This window comes from Rattus rattus, chromosome 3, assembly GCF_011064425.1.
Source record: "Rattus rattus isolate New Zealand chromosome 3, Rrattus_CSIRO_v1, whole genome shotgun sequence".
Lineage (NCBI taxonomy): Eukaryota > Metazoa > Chordata > Mammalia > Rodentia > Muridae > Rattus > Rattus rattus.
In genome coordinates, this window is record NC_046156.1 from 126,771,955 (window position 1) to 126,788,418 (window position 16,464).

General features: G+C 45.8%; 1 protein-coding gene across 1 annotated transcript in view; it reads left to right on the forward strand.

Moving 5' to 3' along the window:
- Tmem212 (transmembrane protein 212) overlaps positions 1 to 15,399 on the forward strand; it is a 17,150-nt gene extending 1,751 nt beyond the window's left edge. The window contains exons 2-4 of the mRNA XM_032897003.1: positions 7,871 to 7,930; positions 8,987 to 9,310; positions 15,322 to 15,399. Of these exons, the coding sequence (XP_032752894.1) occupies positions 7,871 to 7,930; positions 8,987 to 9,310; positions 15,322 to 15,399 (462 nt within the window). The remainder of the gene's footprint in view (positions 1 to 7,870; positions 7,931 to 8,986; positions 9,311 to 15,321) is intronic.
- The last annotated feature ends 1,065 nt before the right edge of the window (positions 15,400 to 16,464 follow it).

Genomic DNA, 16,464 nt, shown 5'->3' on the forward strand with positions numbered 1-16,464 from the left:
AATTCTCAAGTAAATGTCACTTTCTCACCCATGCGTTCCCTCTTTACCCTCTTTAAAACTGTAACCCCTTGGAGGCCAGCAAGATGAACCAACAGATAAAAGTGCTTGTTGCCAAGCCTGAAGATCTGAATTCAATACCTGGAACCCACATGGACGTGAGAACCGAGTCCCATCAGAGGTCCTTGATACCACTGTGCTGTGGTATCCATATGCCCACTCCCCACCCCAACACAAATAAAGTAAATGTAAAAACAAACAAAAACTCTTTAAAATTGTAACCCCTGCCCCCATCTGCCATTCCAGATCCTACAGTCCCGCCCCCATCTACATCACTATATAACTTGACTATTTACTAAGCTTTGTACAAGGACAGGGGTTTTGTTCCTATTTTCTTTTTTACTCTATCTCCATAGCTTGCAACAAAGAGAGCTGCCTGCTAGATTCTGACAAAGTAGCATTTGATGGCTATTGTCGACTGAGTAGATGACTCCTGGGCCCTGAATTCTGGTGTCTTGGGATGTGTTATAGAGTTCAAATCTGATAAGTTTCCAAAGGACTACAGGTGAAATCTGGCCTCTATGCAGGAGAAATCTTCCCGAGAAGAAAGCAGCAGAGCGCTCAGTTCTTTCATATCTAAATTTAGAACAGTCCTTTTTTTCCTCTTGAGTTTCTTACCAAGCCACGGTTTTGTCTGATGAAGGTCAGCTCCAGAAGACCTCTGCCTTTGTCCACACCACCCCTGCCAATCACGTCCCGAGACGCTGCTGACGCACATCTTCCTCTAGTGAAGATGGCTTGTATATCTCAATCCAATTCCCATTTCCTTCACAATGACTCCATATTCCTTTTGAGACTTATAAGACAGATTTTCTTATAGGTGACACAGTCCCCTGTACTTGTCCAAAGGTTTTTAAGACTTACTAAGTCAGGCCCAAGTTTTGGTCCACAGACTCTCCTAATTCTGTTCTGAAACCCACGTGGCTCACAATTTTTCTAGGCTGTCTGAGCAAAGTTATTTAAAGGTATCAGCTGCTAGGAAGCGTAAAGCCAGCAGGGCATAGTAGCTTCAGAGCCCTATTAATCCAGAACTCAAGGCCTGCAGAGTCATCTCTGTTGAAGAGACTGGATCCCATGAGTTTGATCATAGGTTCCAGACCTAGAGAGTCCAGGGTCTTGGCCAGAAACAAGCCACAACCTGGCTCCCAGATCCTCAGTAATACAGTGTCAGGATTCCATTGGAGCCCTGCATGCCAGGCTGCTATAGAAATGGCTTAGCACTCAGGCGACTTCCATCTAACAGATAGTATCAAAGAAAAGCCAATGTTTGGCATAGATACAATGCTGAAAGCAGATCTTAATGATCTACTGCACAATGGAGAGAGGAGACTCAGCACAGGGCAAGGTTCACGTCCAGATATTAGAGCAAAAGAAAGAATGTAGGTCAAGGAGCAGGGTGTAGGGTAGTGGAAAGAGGAAACAGCAAGGAGAACTTATGGGGATGCTTGCTGAGGGCCGACGAGGTGATGAGACATTGTCCTCAGGGTGATACTGAAGGATAAAGAGAAAAGTACATAGTCAGGGTCACCAAACATCACTGCATTGAAGAGAGGCTGCTCGCGAGGTTCTTGGTTAGGTTTTGTTTATTTAATCCATTTATCGTGTGTACGAGTGCACATGTGTGCCCTTGTGTACCTTGGAGGTCAGAGAAGAACATTCAGTAGCCCGTTCTCTCCTTCCACCTTGGGGAATCAAACTCAGGCCTCAGACTGGCAGCAAGTGACGAGATGGCACGCACTGAGCCGTCACACAGGCACCCTACTCAGGTCTGACAAGGAAGTGCAGTCTGGTCAAGTTGATCTTCGGCAGTGGTTAGTTTTCCGCTTAAATAGTCTAAGCCTTTTCATAGTCAGCTCGCCTAAAAGCAACTGAGTCACCTCGTCACCCAAAGCAATCTTTTCTTCTCCAACTTCCTTTTCTTTGTGTTGGGAAATCAATTTCAAAGCGGGAATGACCTTTGACTCAATTTTTTAAAGTAGCCTCTTTAAAGACTGTTTATGGGACTCACCGGGGATCTAAGATGATCGGGTCAGTACTGGGGCGGCTCTGGGGATATATGGATAGGAGATCGGTGTGGGGACCTATGGATGGCAGGGTTAGTGCTGGAGGATCTATGGATGACGAGGACAGCAGGGTCAGGGCTAGGTTAAGCTGGGGCTCAGCAGTGCCCGTCAGGCAACTCCCACTTACCAGCTCTGTCGGGAGGGAAGATATTCTAAAGACAGATAGATAGGTGCGCCCCTCCCTTTGGCCATTGGGCTATTGAAACAATGGGCCCCAAGGAACTGGAATTTCCCCAGGAATCTCATGCAGAGGGGAGGAGAGGCTGAACTAGTGACATCAGGGAAGGAGTTTGTGTCCATTAAGACGGCTTCCCACAAGCCTGGCAACTTGTCAGACCACCGTGACAGATGGACTTGGATCTAGACAACAATGCATATACCATGGGCGGGTGCACACACGTCTTGGCCCACACTGACAGCTATCCGCTATCCGTATCTCTTGTCCTCTGTCTGAAGACGAACATGGTTCACGGTGGGTCCTGAAGGTGACATGGAGGGTTCTTCCTTGTTCCTCTTTTCAGCATGGCCACACTGAACAGATCACTTTTCTCTACTTCTCCCTACTGTCCTTTTATGTCACCTTTGGAGGACAGGTGACCTAGGCTAGTTTGCTGGTCCTGTCACAGGGGAGGCTTTGGCACTAAAACCTTTGATAATACTAGAGAATGCCATGCTGTCAGCGCTCAGGTCTACGCTGCAGAGCAATGCCCTAAACCAGCCCTATTTAAACCACCTGCCAGGGGTCGTTAGATTTTCCCAATGTATGTCCCAATGTTCGCTTTTCCCTTCCTGCTCACTGTGTACCTTCTCCAACCCTACTTAGATTTTATGTCTAGGCAACCCTGGAAGCCAAACTGTAGAGGCTCTATTCATTTGAAGAGAATAAAACTAATATGCAGGGTAGCTGACAGCAGTTTCAATGAATAGGGTACAATAGACTAGAGACTAGTAGAATTTATCACATAGTAAAGATCTGGTACTAAATCTATTAGATACGAATTAGACTGATGGGACTCAGATGCAGCTCAGTTACTTAGCAACAATACCATTCATGGAACCCTAGGTTACATCTCCAGCACCACATAAACTGGGCTTGGTGGTGCACAATCTCAGTACCTGGGTCATGGAAGCAGGAGGACAGAAGGTCTAAGTCGCTGCCTGAGTTGGAGGCTAACCTGGGTCGCATGAGTTGTAGCTGCCCCAGAAGGAATGCAGATGCTCTAAGGGGACAGTGTGCCCCTCCTTTTGGCCATGAGACCATTGAAGCAGTGACCTCTAAGAACTGAGGTATCCCTGGGCATCTCAGACAACCTTGCAGAGAAGTCTGGAGCTGGGACAATAATGGACAGGAACACACCTTGACCAAGGCTGCTCACATACGCCTGCCTACCTCCGGCTCTCTGATTAAACCTACACCTTCTAGTAAGTCCCTGGGGTTGAACTTGGCAGAGGGGGGTGGACCTCTCAGTTCTTTCCACTGTGAGGATGGGTGGCTGATGGGCGGCGAGGGTCTGAGCTGTGACCCTAATATTGCTGCTAACAAGACCTATCTTAAAATAAATAAAACAATTTAGGAAACAAACAAATAAAAAGACTTGTGATTAAAGCAAGATTCAAGATGTGCTGCTGGCCGTGAGTGGAGTTTAAGGTCTAAAGACCAGGGTCTTGCAGGGACCCTGAGACCTCACCCGTTGTGGTCCAGCTTGCACATAGCATCTGCACTCCTGTGAGTCAGGCCGGATGCTTCCTTTTCAAACGCCACCAGCATTACTTCGTGGTCCCCAGATAAACCCAGTATATACTGACCTAGCTTTTGAGGTCCTCTTCATCCCAGCATAACACAGCTTTCAACTCTGATTTTCTGCTTTTCCCTACCAAGCCTCCCCGACCGCCCCCAACTACAGGTCTGGAACCCCTCTTGTCTGGGCCCCAAGCACAGTATAATTTCCTCACCTCTGCAGATGCAGGTCTTTAAGACTGCCCTCACGTGTCATGCTACTGAAATTAAAGCCATCCTTCAGACTTGCTCTAGACTCTACTTGTCCTGAAGCTTAACACCTAAACATTGTGAGTGTGTGTGTGTGTGTGTGTGTGTGTGTGTGCACCAAATACTCGTTCTTGTCTATTTTTATTTTATTTGGTAAATGTACTGTTTTATGTTTAATGTGTGTGCATCAGAGACAGAGGCAGAGAGGGAGGGAGGGGAGGAGAGAGGGAGAGAGGGAGGAGGGAGGAAGGGAGAGAGGGAGGAGGGAGGGAGAGACCACAAGCTCAGGTATCTCAGAGGCCAGAAGAGGGCAGGGCATTGGAGCCTTGGAGCCAGCCTTTCAGGCAGGTATGAGCTGCCTGCCATGGGTGTCTGGAACTGAATTCGGGTCCTCTGTGAGAGTTGTATGCACTCTAAAGTGCCGAGCCTTCTCGGCCTCTTCAATGTACAATGTGGAATGTGCTGGGTTTTTGTTTTTGTTTTGGTTTGGTTTTTTATCTTTTATAGCCTCTTAGCCTCTTTTGAAAAGCAGGAGAGTATCTCCATGACAGTTTATTTAACTTCATGTTTAAGACTCTGTTTCTATGGATAGTGTTCCTCATAGGCACGTGGGTTTGAACCCTTGGTCCCCAGCTAGTGGGAGTATTTGAGAAGGTTATGGAAGCTTTGGGACATGAAACCTGGCTTTAAAAAGAAAGGCAGTCTCTCAGGACAGATCTTGAGACCTTATGTATAGGTCAGTCCTATTTCCTATCTGCTTCACAAGAATAGACGCAGTGTGAATAGCCTGCCTGCTGCTCTTTCCCTCATGCCTTCTCTCTGCCTTGTGCTATGTCTTCTCACCTCAGTGGACAGTATCTCCCCAGAATTGTAAGCCCAAACAAATCCTTTATCCCTTAAGCTGCTTCGTTGGGGGGTATTTTATAACAGAAATAGAAAGAAACTAATGCAGGGTTTCAGGTAGCCTAGGCTGGCCTCAAACTCTCCGTGTAATGAAAGACGACATCTACGTAAGATCTTGTAAATGACTAAGCTATATCCTCTTTTCATTCAACGCCACTGAAGTTTCCATTTCTATTGCTTCCTTCGATTCATCTGCTTCTGGGAACTTCATGCTGTACTTAGGCAGTTTAAACTTCTAGAAAAAGGTCTCATACTTACTGAGCAATGAAAGCGTTAGCCATCCCCAGGGAAACAAGCCAATAGCATGGCGGCGGGCTGGGGGCGGGACACTCTCTACCACCAGGCACCTCTCCTCCTGGCCCATAACCACACAGCTTCTCCAGACTTCACTTCTGGGACACCCGACTCTCGTTTTCTTTTTCTCTTGACATCCCCTCTCCACTCTCAAATCTCTCCCCTTTTAATTCTTTCCCGGCTCCTTATCTAAAAATAGAAGAGAGCAGCGGGCATCAGGAAGATGGGTGTGCTCAGCTTTGCATCCCCAACCCATCCGCCAGGTGAATTTAACAAGTTATGGAACAGCCAGCATCCCAGGCTGCTGCTCAAAGAGCCTTTTCAGAGCTGTGTGTAAACAAGGCAAAATTCAAGCTGGCCGCTACCACCAAAATAACAGGAAACTGCAATTCTGTAGCGCTTTTCAACTTCCAAGAGGAAAGAAACCCCTGCCAACCCCACACTCAAGGCAAGCTAGAATCCCGCATCCCATAACACGCAGCTATCTTCCAGAGCTTCGCCAGCAACAGGGCAGCAGCAACCTCCTGCTTCTGAGACTCTGTGACTGATGACAGGCAAGCCACAGGTCAACCTGGAAACTTAGACAACCCCAGACTCCATTTCTCTGCTCTTCCTAATTCTCCCGTTCTATTTGCACTCCTCTGCCCCCTTAGCGTCCCTTGAAAAGGTTTCTCTTGCAGAATCGAGCCACAAACCTCTTTTGACTGCAGATGCTCCTGTTTTTATCCAAAGGACTTTTATAGTAGAGCCACGACAAGTCGGCCATCTTGGACTGACCAACAGGAGCCATGTGTGAGCCTGTGTTTCCCTCTCCCGGTTTCTCTAGATCCAAGCTTCAAAACAGTAAACAAACCAAACTTGGAGCGCTGCGAACAGCATCCCACTAAGTCACACGGGTGAGGCTCTGATTTCTCCCCTTAAATTAACCGATTCTGGTCAGGCCACCATGTTCAGCCCTCTGTCAAAATGAAAACCAGTCTATACCTAGTATCTAATTTTAGGCTCATCTCTTCCTGACGTCCATCTCTATCTGAGCTCGGAATTTATACTTTGACTGAGGGTAAGGTTTCTGTGGTTTGAGGATCAGTGATTTCTAGTCTCAATAACCTCAAACAGCTCCATCTCCAGACCTCATGATGAATCTGAGATGAGCTCAGAGATTCTTTTTCCATGATCTACTGCAACGTTCTGGATACACCATTCCCTCCTCCATTAACTATTTTCATTCTGCGCTTTGAGCATTTTTCTTTGAATGGGGACTATAGAGAAAATCCCTTCATAAGAGTGGATAGCATTCAGAACACGGAATGCCATGCCTCGTGCCCGTTCTAATGGCTGTTTTTATTACTTAGGAAACAGAGGTCATGTGACTACTCCCCATCGGCAGTCCAAGGCAGCACAATTAAAACAAGTAAAAAGAAGAAACAAGCTGCAAAAGATCAGGCCGAGGCTAGAATGATTTCTGGGCTCAAGGACAGGTCCCCATTCTGATTTGTCCCATTTGCAGGTTTATAAACTTGTTGGGAAGATGAAAGTGTGTCTCAGGGAGCAAGCGTGCTTGTAGCCAAGCCTGACGTCTGAGTCCAATCCCCAGGCCCCACCCCCACATGGTAAGAAATAGCCAATCTTATCAATTTATCTAACCTGCACACACACACACACACACACACACACACACATTATGCTCTTCTCTTCCTTTTTATCTGGACCTCAAAATTCACACACACAAACACACACACACAGCACACACACACACACACACACAGCACACACACACACAATGTTCATCTCTTCTGCCTTTATCTGAACCTCAAAATTCATGTACACACACACACACACACACACACACACACACACACACACACACACACACACACACACACACACACACACACTTTTCTGTTGCTGTGATTTAAAAAACAATAGCATAACCAAAAGCAACTGAAGAGTTTATTCTGGCTTATGATGCCAGAGGGTTTGACTCTATGATGGCAGGAGGAAGAAGATGGGTCTTTACATTTCTACCTCCACACAGGGAGCAGCAAGCAGAGGGAGCAAGTAGGAAGTGGGGCAAGACTCTAACACAGCAGAGCCCATCCCCCACTTTAGCATACTCCCTCCAGCAAGGCTCCAAGTCCTAAAGATTCCATACCATACCCTTCCCAAACAGCTGCACCAACTTGAAACCAAGTATTCAAATCCAGGAGCCTCTGGGGCCATTCCTCATTCAGAGCACCACACGAAGCCCAGGGCAAGGTCTATGAAGCCAAGATTTAACTGTCGTGACCTGACAGTAGCGGAGGTGGTGCCGGATGGCAAAGTCAACAGAGAGAATGGAAAATAAGTTAGTGTGACTCATGTCCTGATGACTCTAATGGCTTCTTTTCCTCCCTGTCAACACAGCTCCTTTCACAGATGAGGAGGAGATCAGAGCCGTAAATCCATTTCACCCTTTGCCCTGCCTTCTAGCTTGTGATAAAGTTGTCAAGCTGTGAGACAGATTGAACTCTTAGCAGAGGTCCCTTCGATTGTGGATGTTATTTTTTTCCCAATTTTCTTTTCACAGGCTGTCACAGCTGGATCACTCGTGCTGCTGGCTCATCGAGAGTGGACTCAGAGATACTTGGTAAACACAGAAGTGTCTGCAGTGACCGTACAGTGTGTGTGTGTGTGTGTGTGTGTGTGTGTGTGTGTGTGTGTGTTCTGGACCTCGTGCATCTCAAGACTGGGTCTCATGGATCCCAGGGTTGAACTTGTATATACTGATCAGACCTCAAAAATTCTCCTTTCCTCCCAAGTGCTGGGATTACAGGCATGTACCACCTTGTCCAATTCTATAAATTATGTTTAATTTTTAAAACAATGTATAATATTTTTAATTGCAATGCATCTAAGTTCAGTTTGGGGTCTGAATCAGTGCTCTGAAATGAAGTAAAGGTCTTCCAGCCCATGACCCATCCCAGACTGAAAGGTCTCCATCTCAGCCCCTCCCAGATGGAAAAAAAGGCCCACTCGAGCCTGTTTCTAATAGCGCTGAGCCAGCTCCATCCATGCTACCAAAAGCACACAGCATCTGAACAGAGGCCTCCTTTCCATAGCAAAGGCTGAAGATAGGGGGTCAGCTTGGGCTTCCATCGTTTGATTGAGAGGGTCTGGATGGGGTGAAAGGCAAACCCTGAGTAGCGAGTCCTAGAGAAGGGACTGGTTCCATTCATTTTGTTTCTCCAAACATGGACTGGCACCCTGTGTAGGATAGGGAATAAGTAAATAAAATTCTACTGAATTGATTTCATTTTTGCTCAAGTTGGCAGACACGCTGTCCTCCTGCAGCATAGACTGGTAGCAAGGGCAACCTGAAAGGAAAGCTGAGAGGACTAGGGATGCAGGTCAGTGGTAGAGTGTGGGCCTGGCATACAGAAGGCCTGGGGCTTACATTTTAAATGGCAGCACTGGGGTGGGGTGGGGTGCGAGAATCCAGTGTGGCACTTGGGAGGTAGAAGCAGGAAAGACCAAGAGTTCGAAGCCAACCTTGGAAACCTAGAAAACACGGCCTGGGCTTCAGGAGACCCTGTCTTGAAAGTAGATAAGAAAAGGAATGAAAGCTGTGTGGGTCTGTCATGTAGGGGAAATTAACAACCGTCACTCTTTCTCCAAGTAACAGTTTGTTTCTGCTTATTTTCAGTGGGAAGCCGTTTTCACCTTTGTAATTCTGAGCATTCTGGGATGTCCCCTTCATTTCGCAGTAGCCTTGCAGTCTGCCCTCCTTGGTCCATTTTGCTTCTACTCCTTTTCAGGGGTCGCGGGGACCAATTACCTCGGTTATGCGGTTGCCTTCCCTTTTCCGTACACGAAGTTCCCCTCGGTCTGTGTAGACCCACTGCACTATGAAGAGTATCACCTGACCCTTCAGGCCCTGGACCTGGGCCTGAGCCTCACCCTGTTCTGTGTGTCTGTAGCTGTGTTCATCAAGCTTTCTGCAAGACTGATGCAGACCGGACACGTAAATGTAAGTCTCGACCAATGGAGGCTGGGCTTGTCCCGAATGGTGAAGGTAGGGACTATAGGGGATCCCTAAATGATCTCCCTCAATCTCCTCTACCTCCTGCCATGGTCACCAGGGTCCAGCATGTTCCAGGTACTCAGTGATTGATTTTGGATGCATGGGTGGAAGTGTGTCGGGAGAACATATGTTAACTGTAGGCACCACCTGCCATTTTTTATCTCAACTAGAATTTTAGAACTGTGACAATGGTACACATTCCCACCTCTTAGGTGTTTTCCTCTCTTTTTAAACTGTTTAAATTAACTGACAATTTCACACATGTGTATAATGTATTAGATCATGCTCACTTCATGTTACGTTCTCTCCCCCTTTCTTATCCACTGATCCTCTTTTTCCACAACTACTTCCCTTTCAACTTGTGTGTGTGTGTGAGCGTGTGTGTGTGTAAGAGTATTGTGGTGTGGATGTATGTGTGAGTGTGTAATGTGGCGATGTGGATCTGTAAGTATATGTGGGAGGGGTGAGAGTGTGTGTATGTGTGTGGTGTGTGTGTGTGTGGTGTGTGGATGTGTACATGAATGTATGTATGGTGTGTGTGTGAGAGTGTATGTATGTGTGGTATATCTGGGTGATGTGTGTGTGTGTGAATGTGTGTGGGTGATATGAATGTGTGATAAGTGTATGTGTGTATGTAGCGTGTATGTGAGTGTGTGTATGTGTATATGTGTGGTATATGTGTGTATGTACTATGGATGTGTGTGTGTGAATGTGTGTGGGTGATATGAATGTGTGTATAAGTGTATGTGTGTATGTAGCATGTATGTGAGTGTGTGTATGTGTGTATGTGTGGTATATGTGTGTATGTACTGTGGATGTGTGTGTGTATGTGTGGGTGATGTGGATGTGTAAGTAGAGGTGTGTGTGTATGTGTGTGATGTACAGGTGTGTGCATGAATGTGTATGTGGTATGCATGTACATGTATGTATGTGTGGTATGTGTATGTGTGATGTATATGAGTGTGTGTGAGTGTGTGTATGTGTGATATGTAAGTGTGTGTTTGGACATGTGTATATGCATGCATGACCTCACTTGGCCTGATGGGTTTCATTGAAGTTTCTACTGAGTCACAGTTGAGGGGACATTTACTGGCACATAGGCAGTTAACCAGTGGCTACACCACTGAAGAAAACATCTCCTGTTACTCCAGCAATCATTAACTGCCAAGATCTCCCCCAGGAAAGGGTGGGACCTGGTGAGTTCTTCCCCAATCCTCCCAATGATGGTGTGCTGGCTGGTCCAGTCTTATTCTGGGAAACTAACCACAAGTCTAAGCAAAGTCAGCTCTTAGAAAAAAGGTGGGTGCCCCACCCGACTCTGCATTGGTTTCAAGAACAGTGTAAATTTTTCTCCTGGGAAGATGTATGTTAAACAAACCTCAAACTTCAAACCATTAAAAAATTAGTTTTACTTGTTTCATTTTGCGAGAAGGTCTCTTTTTGTAGCCTGAGTTAACCTGGAACTCATGTGTAGCCCAGGATGGCCTTGAACTCTTGGCAATCCTAGCCTCCCACATGCTGCACTTACAGGTGTGCCTCACCGTGCCAGGCTCTCACACACATTTTTCCTCATTTTTAATTGTGTTTATGGGTATTTTGCCTGCATGTATGTCTGTAGAGTTCATGCAGTATCCATAGAGGCCAAAGAGGGCGTGAGATCTCGGAACTGGAGTCACCCATGGTTGTGAGCTGTCAACTGGGTGCAGAGAACAGAATCTGAATCCCCTGTAAGAGCCAGACTCTGTCTGCTGAGCATCTCGCCAGGCACAAACCAACATTTAAATCGTGCTTTAGCACGCTCGCTTGCAATTTCTCTTGGTGCTAGAATAGTTAATCATTTGCTTTATTCTAACATATTAAACTTTACCATATAAAAATTTTCTAATAGAGAATACCAAAAGCTTCATGGAAACTGATTGTACCATCTCCCTTTATGCTTAAATATTCGTCAAATACGTTTAATTTGGCATCTACCCATGAATTCCAAAAGGTGGCTTTGCTGCAGTTAAAGAACATATGGAAAAGTTCTCCCAGTATTTCTGTTTGGGTCATGCGAACTTCCTAGCTTTTTCCGAGAGAGCTAGGAATAATGCTAATGGGTGGGCCTAGCCAACTTCTGGTTGTGCGGAGCCAAGTTTGCATCTTAGAGGTTGTAAGCTTCTCTTAACCGGTTCATTTAAGGGCTGGGGTGTTGTTACAGTGATTACCAGGTAAGCACAAAGCTCTGTGCTTGATCCTAAACACCACCCAATAGAGATATGGTTGGTACACATCTGTGATCTCAGCTCTTGGGAGGCAGAAGCAAGAGTATCAGGAGTTCAAAGTCATCCTTGGCTTCATAGCAAATCTCAAGTCCAGTGTGAGGTACCTAAGACCAAGTCTTGAACAAACCAGGAGTTGGGGGCAGGGTGATGTAACTTGTCTCAGATCACACAGCTAAGGGGCAGAACCCAATTCTGAACCCAGAGCACCTCTGGCCAAGCCTGATTCATTCAGCCTGCCTAAGCCCCTTCCTTATTACTACTGCTGGGCCCTAGTCCCAGCCCATTGCCACAGGACTGAAGGTGGAAGAGTGCAGCAGGTAGGTGACCCTGGATCCTAACTCTTCCAGGTGTGGTCGATGTCCATCCTCTGTCACTTGAAGAGCCTTCTTCAGACAGAGCCGCTCCCACTGTGAACTCAGCTTCTTGTGATTGAGATTCCTATCTATGGGGTCAAGTGAATCTAGGTAGTGTTGGGCAGCTTCTTTTCTTCCAGCTCAATGCTATCTACCCCAACCAGCAAAGCCAGAGTACAGGAAGTTGGCACTCTTGATGCCTTTTGTGGTCAGTCCTGTCCTCTTCAGCTCCTACATAAGTCTGCAAAGGAAATCCTGTGCATTCCTAGGAACAGAGCTGATTTTACAGGGAGGCCTGCCAAGCAGAGGCAAGCCAACCCACATTCCCTCCCCTTCCTGCACTGCCAGGGCATCTGGAAATTTAGAACTTGACATTTCTCCCAGGTAGCAAACAGTCCACATTTTCTAGAGTTCTTTGTTAGGAGGAGCCCCCGGCTAAGAGAACCAGTGAAGTGCTGGCCACCATAGGCATACGGCTACCCTCCTATGCTACTAACACCTACGTTTAGCACAGATGGAGGTCAGGGAGAAAGGAAGGAGAAACCAGATGCAGAGTTTGGTCATTGAACTCCAGAGACTAATTATTGCAGGAACCTCTCTGGAGAGACAGAGAGAATGAACAGGAAGCAGAAAATGAGTTACTTGTGGACCTAGACTCCTTTGGAGGTCAACCAACCCTTTGGCAGCAGTCACATAAGACCATCAGAAAACACAGATGTGTTTGTTATGATGCATAACAGTACCAGTGTTACAGTTGTGAAGTAGCAGTGAAAATAGTGTTCTAGCTGTGGGTCTCCACAGCATAAGGAACCATATTAAAGGGTCACAGCAATAGGAAGGTGGAGAACCACTGGGTTCCAAGGTAGTAGTCACTCGGGCTGCTCCAGCAGAGCTCCTTAGCCTGTAGGGCCCAGCACTGTACTATGCTTCTCAGAGGAGATGACTGACAGCAGAAGCACTCAGGCAGGCTAAGCCATTTGTTGGTTGGTTGTTTTGAGATAGTGTTTCAAGTACCCCAGGCTAGCCTCAAACCCACTTCATAGCTGAGGAAGACCTTAGATTCCTAGTCCTCCACCTTTACCTCCAAGGTGCTGGGATTACAGGCAAGCTCTAATACGCCTGAATTACAAACAGGTTCTAACTTGCCTGGCTTCTGGGTTCTTATTAAAACAAATCTCTAGACCCCACCTGAGCCCTTCAGAATCCTGAAGGAAGAACATAGACAATGTACATTTATGACACACATCTTTGGGAAATTCTAATGACCACAGAAGTCAATGAATTGACATTATAACTTGTTTATTTCTTGTTTATTTCTTTCCTCCACCCCCACAACCCCCCCTTTAAAGACAAGGTATGACATAACCCCAAGGCTAGCCTTGAACTTGCAATGCAACCAAGGCTAACCTTGAACTTGTGATCTTCCTGCCTCTACCTTCAAGTGCTGGGATTACCATACCTGCCTTACGAGGTGCTTAGAATTGAACCTATGGTTTCATGCAAGCTAGGGCAAGCATGCTACCAACTGAGCTATGTTCCCAGCCTCTTATACCTCATTTCTCTGTAAAAGCATCTCTTCTTACTGGCATTTCTGGACAGATTCCCTATTTCCCTGTCTTCCTACAGCACAGCACCAATTTAGGCAAACATCTAGATAAATTTACTAAGGTCGTTTCCCTTGAGTGCCTCTTTGGATGATTTGATGTGACTTAATCAGCAAGGGTAGTAGATCGAGTTTCACTAATTGTCATGAGGGACTGATACAAGGAGACTTGAAAGAAAAGTCTACATTAGCTCATATGGCCCTGCCTTTCCGCCCATGCTTGCACGACTCCACTCAGACATCTCGACATATCAGACATAATTTCCAGCAATGAGAAGAGTATATTATTTATCGAAATTTCAGAAGACATGGGTCTTTCTTAGAAGAAAACTGGGATTCTGTCAATATAGACTCCTCCACCATGTTCCTACCCGAGATGAGCCCACAGGAAGTTATAATGCTAGACATTTTCGTTTACTTCGTTCATTTATGGAGTGGGGCGCGGGTACTCCATGTGTACGTGGAGGCAGAAGACATCTTTCAGGAGTTGGCTCTCTCCTACTACATTGCACATTCTGGGAATGGCTTCGTCCTCAGGCTAGACAGCGAACACCCTTACCCACGGACACCGCACTGGCCTGTGCTGCTAGGTTCTCTACAGAATGAAAGTTCTAATAATCTGTTTGCTTTTCCTAATAATGCCCTGAACTTTCCTTTAAACTATCGTACATATTATAAAGCCTGTTCCTGGCTGGTATTTTCTCTTGTAAATAAAACATTGATAACCTCCCCAGTATAGAGGACTGTCAGGGTGGGGAGGTGGGAGTGGGTTGGTGGGTGAGAGAGCACCCTCATAGAAGGGGGGGGTATGGGATAGGTTAGCGGTTTTTTGGAGGGGAAACCAGGAAAGTGGATAACATTTAAAATATAAATTTTAAAAAATCCAATAAAAAATCATATTAACTAGAAAAAATTTCAAAAGAAAGAGAACTAAAAGAAACAAACAAAAAACTATAAATGTGGGGACAACATCTATGTTACTGGCACAAGCAAAAAGTTGAGGGATGTAGCATAGAAGTTAGAAAGATATAAAATGATGTAATGTTTATTTGGAGATTGGCTGAATAAATAAACTTATGAGCAAATAGTAAAGAAATGGCTTTAACATCCCACAGCTTTTGAAAGAGGAAACACAGATCCCTGTACAGTAGACTCTGCATTGTGGTATCAAATGATATGTGAGATAAATAAGATTACCAAAAAAAATTGATAACCATTACGAATGGCAATCTTAAGTGTCATTTTGAAAAATCAACATTCTTCCAAAAGAAAAAAAAAACTATCACGATATTTGAGGGTCGGGAGGATTTGGTTTTTTAAAACAAGAAAACAATGTTCAAAAATACATTGTAAACGTGCACAATTGCCCAAGAAATAATAATTACAGAGAAATAATAAAACAGAGAAAGGTAAAGACAGCAGCGATGGTCTGAAGGAAGATGGAGGAAGTGGAGGTGGCGGCCTCTGGCTCTGGCATCCAGTGCTGTCCTTCAGGGGCTTTTCCTGTTAAGTTCCTGCTTTCAGAAATGAGCCAGGCACTCCTGAGGGCATCCCCAACCCCAACCCACCCCCAACCGTGTTCAGTAGGATGGAGGTCATCTTGTTACAGGTCACACAGATAAAGGGCGGGGCAATCCCCACAGAGTCACACTGAGAAATATTTGCCGGAGGTGAGGAGCACTTGATGACTCTGAGAAACATGAAGACCTTTCTGACCTGCAGTTTTTCTGTCTCCAGGGTCCATGTGCCAAGGACTGCAAAAATAGGATGGCCCAGCAGCCGCGCGCAGCAGCCCCGCGCAGCAACCCCGTGTAGCCCTGCACGGCCCCCGCGCGGCCCACATCACACACAACTTACATTGGACAACTGATCCAGAAACACAGCAATTATCAGCATTCTCGGTCCAATCAGTAATGCAGCTATGGGAAAATAAGGATCAGGATTTCCGACACCTTGCAGCCACTCCCTCAACTGCGCCCTCCGCCCGCCATCCAGATGGGGTGTCTCCTTTTATTTTCCTTTCATTATTTTTTGTTATGCTTTGTGCTTTTTTTAATGAAAAGGGGAGGGAAAACATTTCCCCCTCTTGTCGTGTGAGGTGACGGTTTTACTTTTCCTAATGAATGGAGATGCTTGCCTCACAGAAAAGATGCCGGTAAACCCTTCAGGGGTAACTTAAAGACACTTGAGCAAAACATTTATTAATGGGCAGCTCTTTCCCGTGCAGGAGTCAGATGAGCATGTAATGGCGCATGTCTTGAGTATCATTAATTCTCTGCACCAGTACAAATATTAGGGAGGTATTTTGAGACAGGCTCTCATAATGTAGATGGGGCTGGCAAATCCCCCTGCCTCTGCCTCTGCTGTGCTGGGATGACAGATGTGGTTCACCACGCCCAGCTTCTGTAAGTATACTTTGAAATGGATTCACAGAATATATTGATTTTTGAAAATGGCACTTAAGATTGCCATTCGTAGTGGTTATCAATGACTTTTAGTAATCATCTTATTTAATTTATTTCACATATCATTCACATATATGTCAGAATATAGTACTTACACACTGTAACAGGTTCACTGTGATGTGCTCATAGTGGGTAAAATCCACTTTGATTATGTCACCTCTCGTCCCTGTCCACTGACTCCCACGTCTTCCAGCTAGCCAGGCTTCTGTTATCACGACTTCAGTTCTTTTCTTGGTTCAATGAGCTTGATGGGGTTTGCTTACAGGGACATGGGTGAGGGGTTTCATCTATAACTCTTGCATTAGGGCCCGAGGCCTCAAGTTGATCTCTGTAGAAATACAGGGAACTGTATCTCCTTAGGCAGAGAGAGTTGGGTTGACTTGAGTAGGTCCTTGTCAGAGTTGAAGTCCACTGT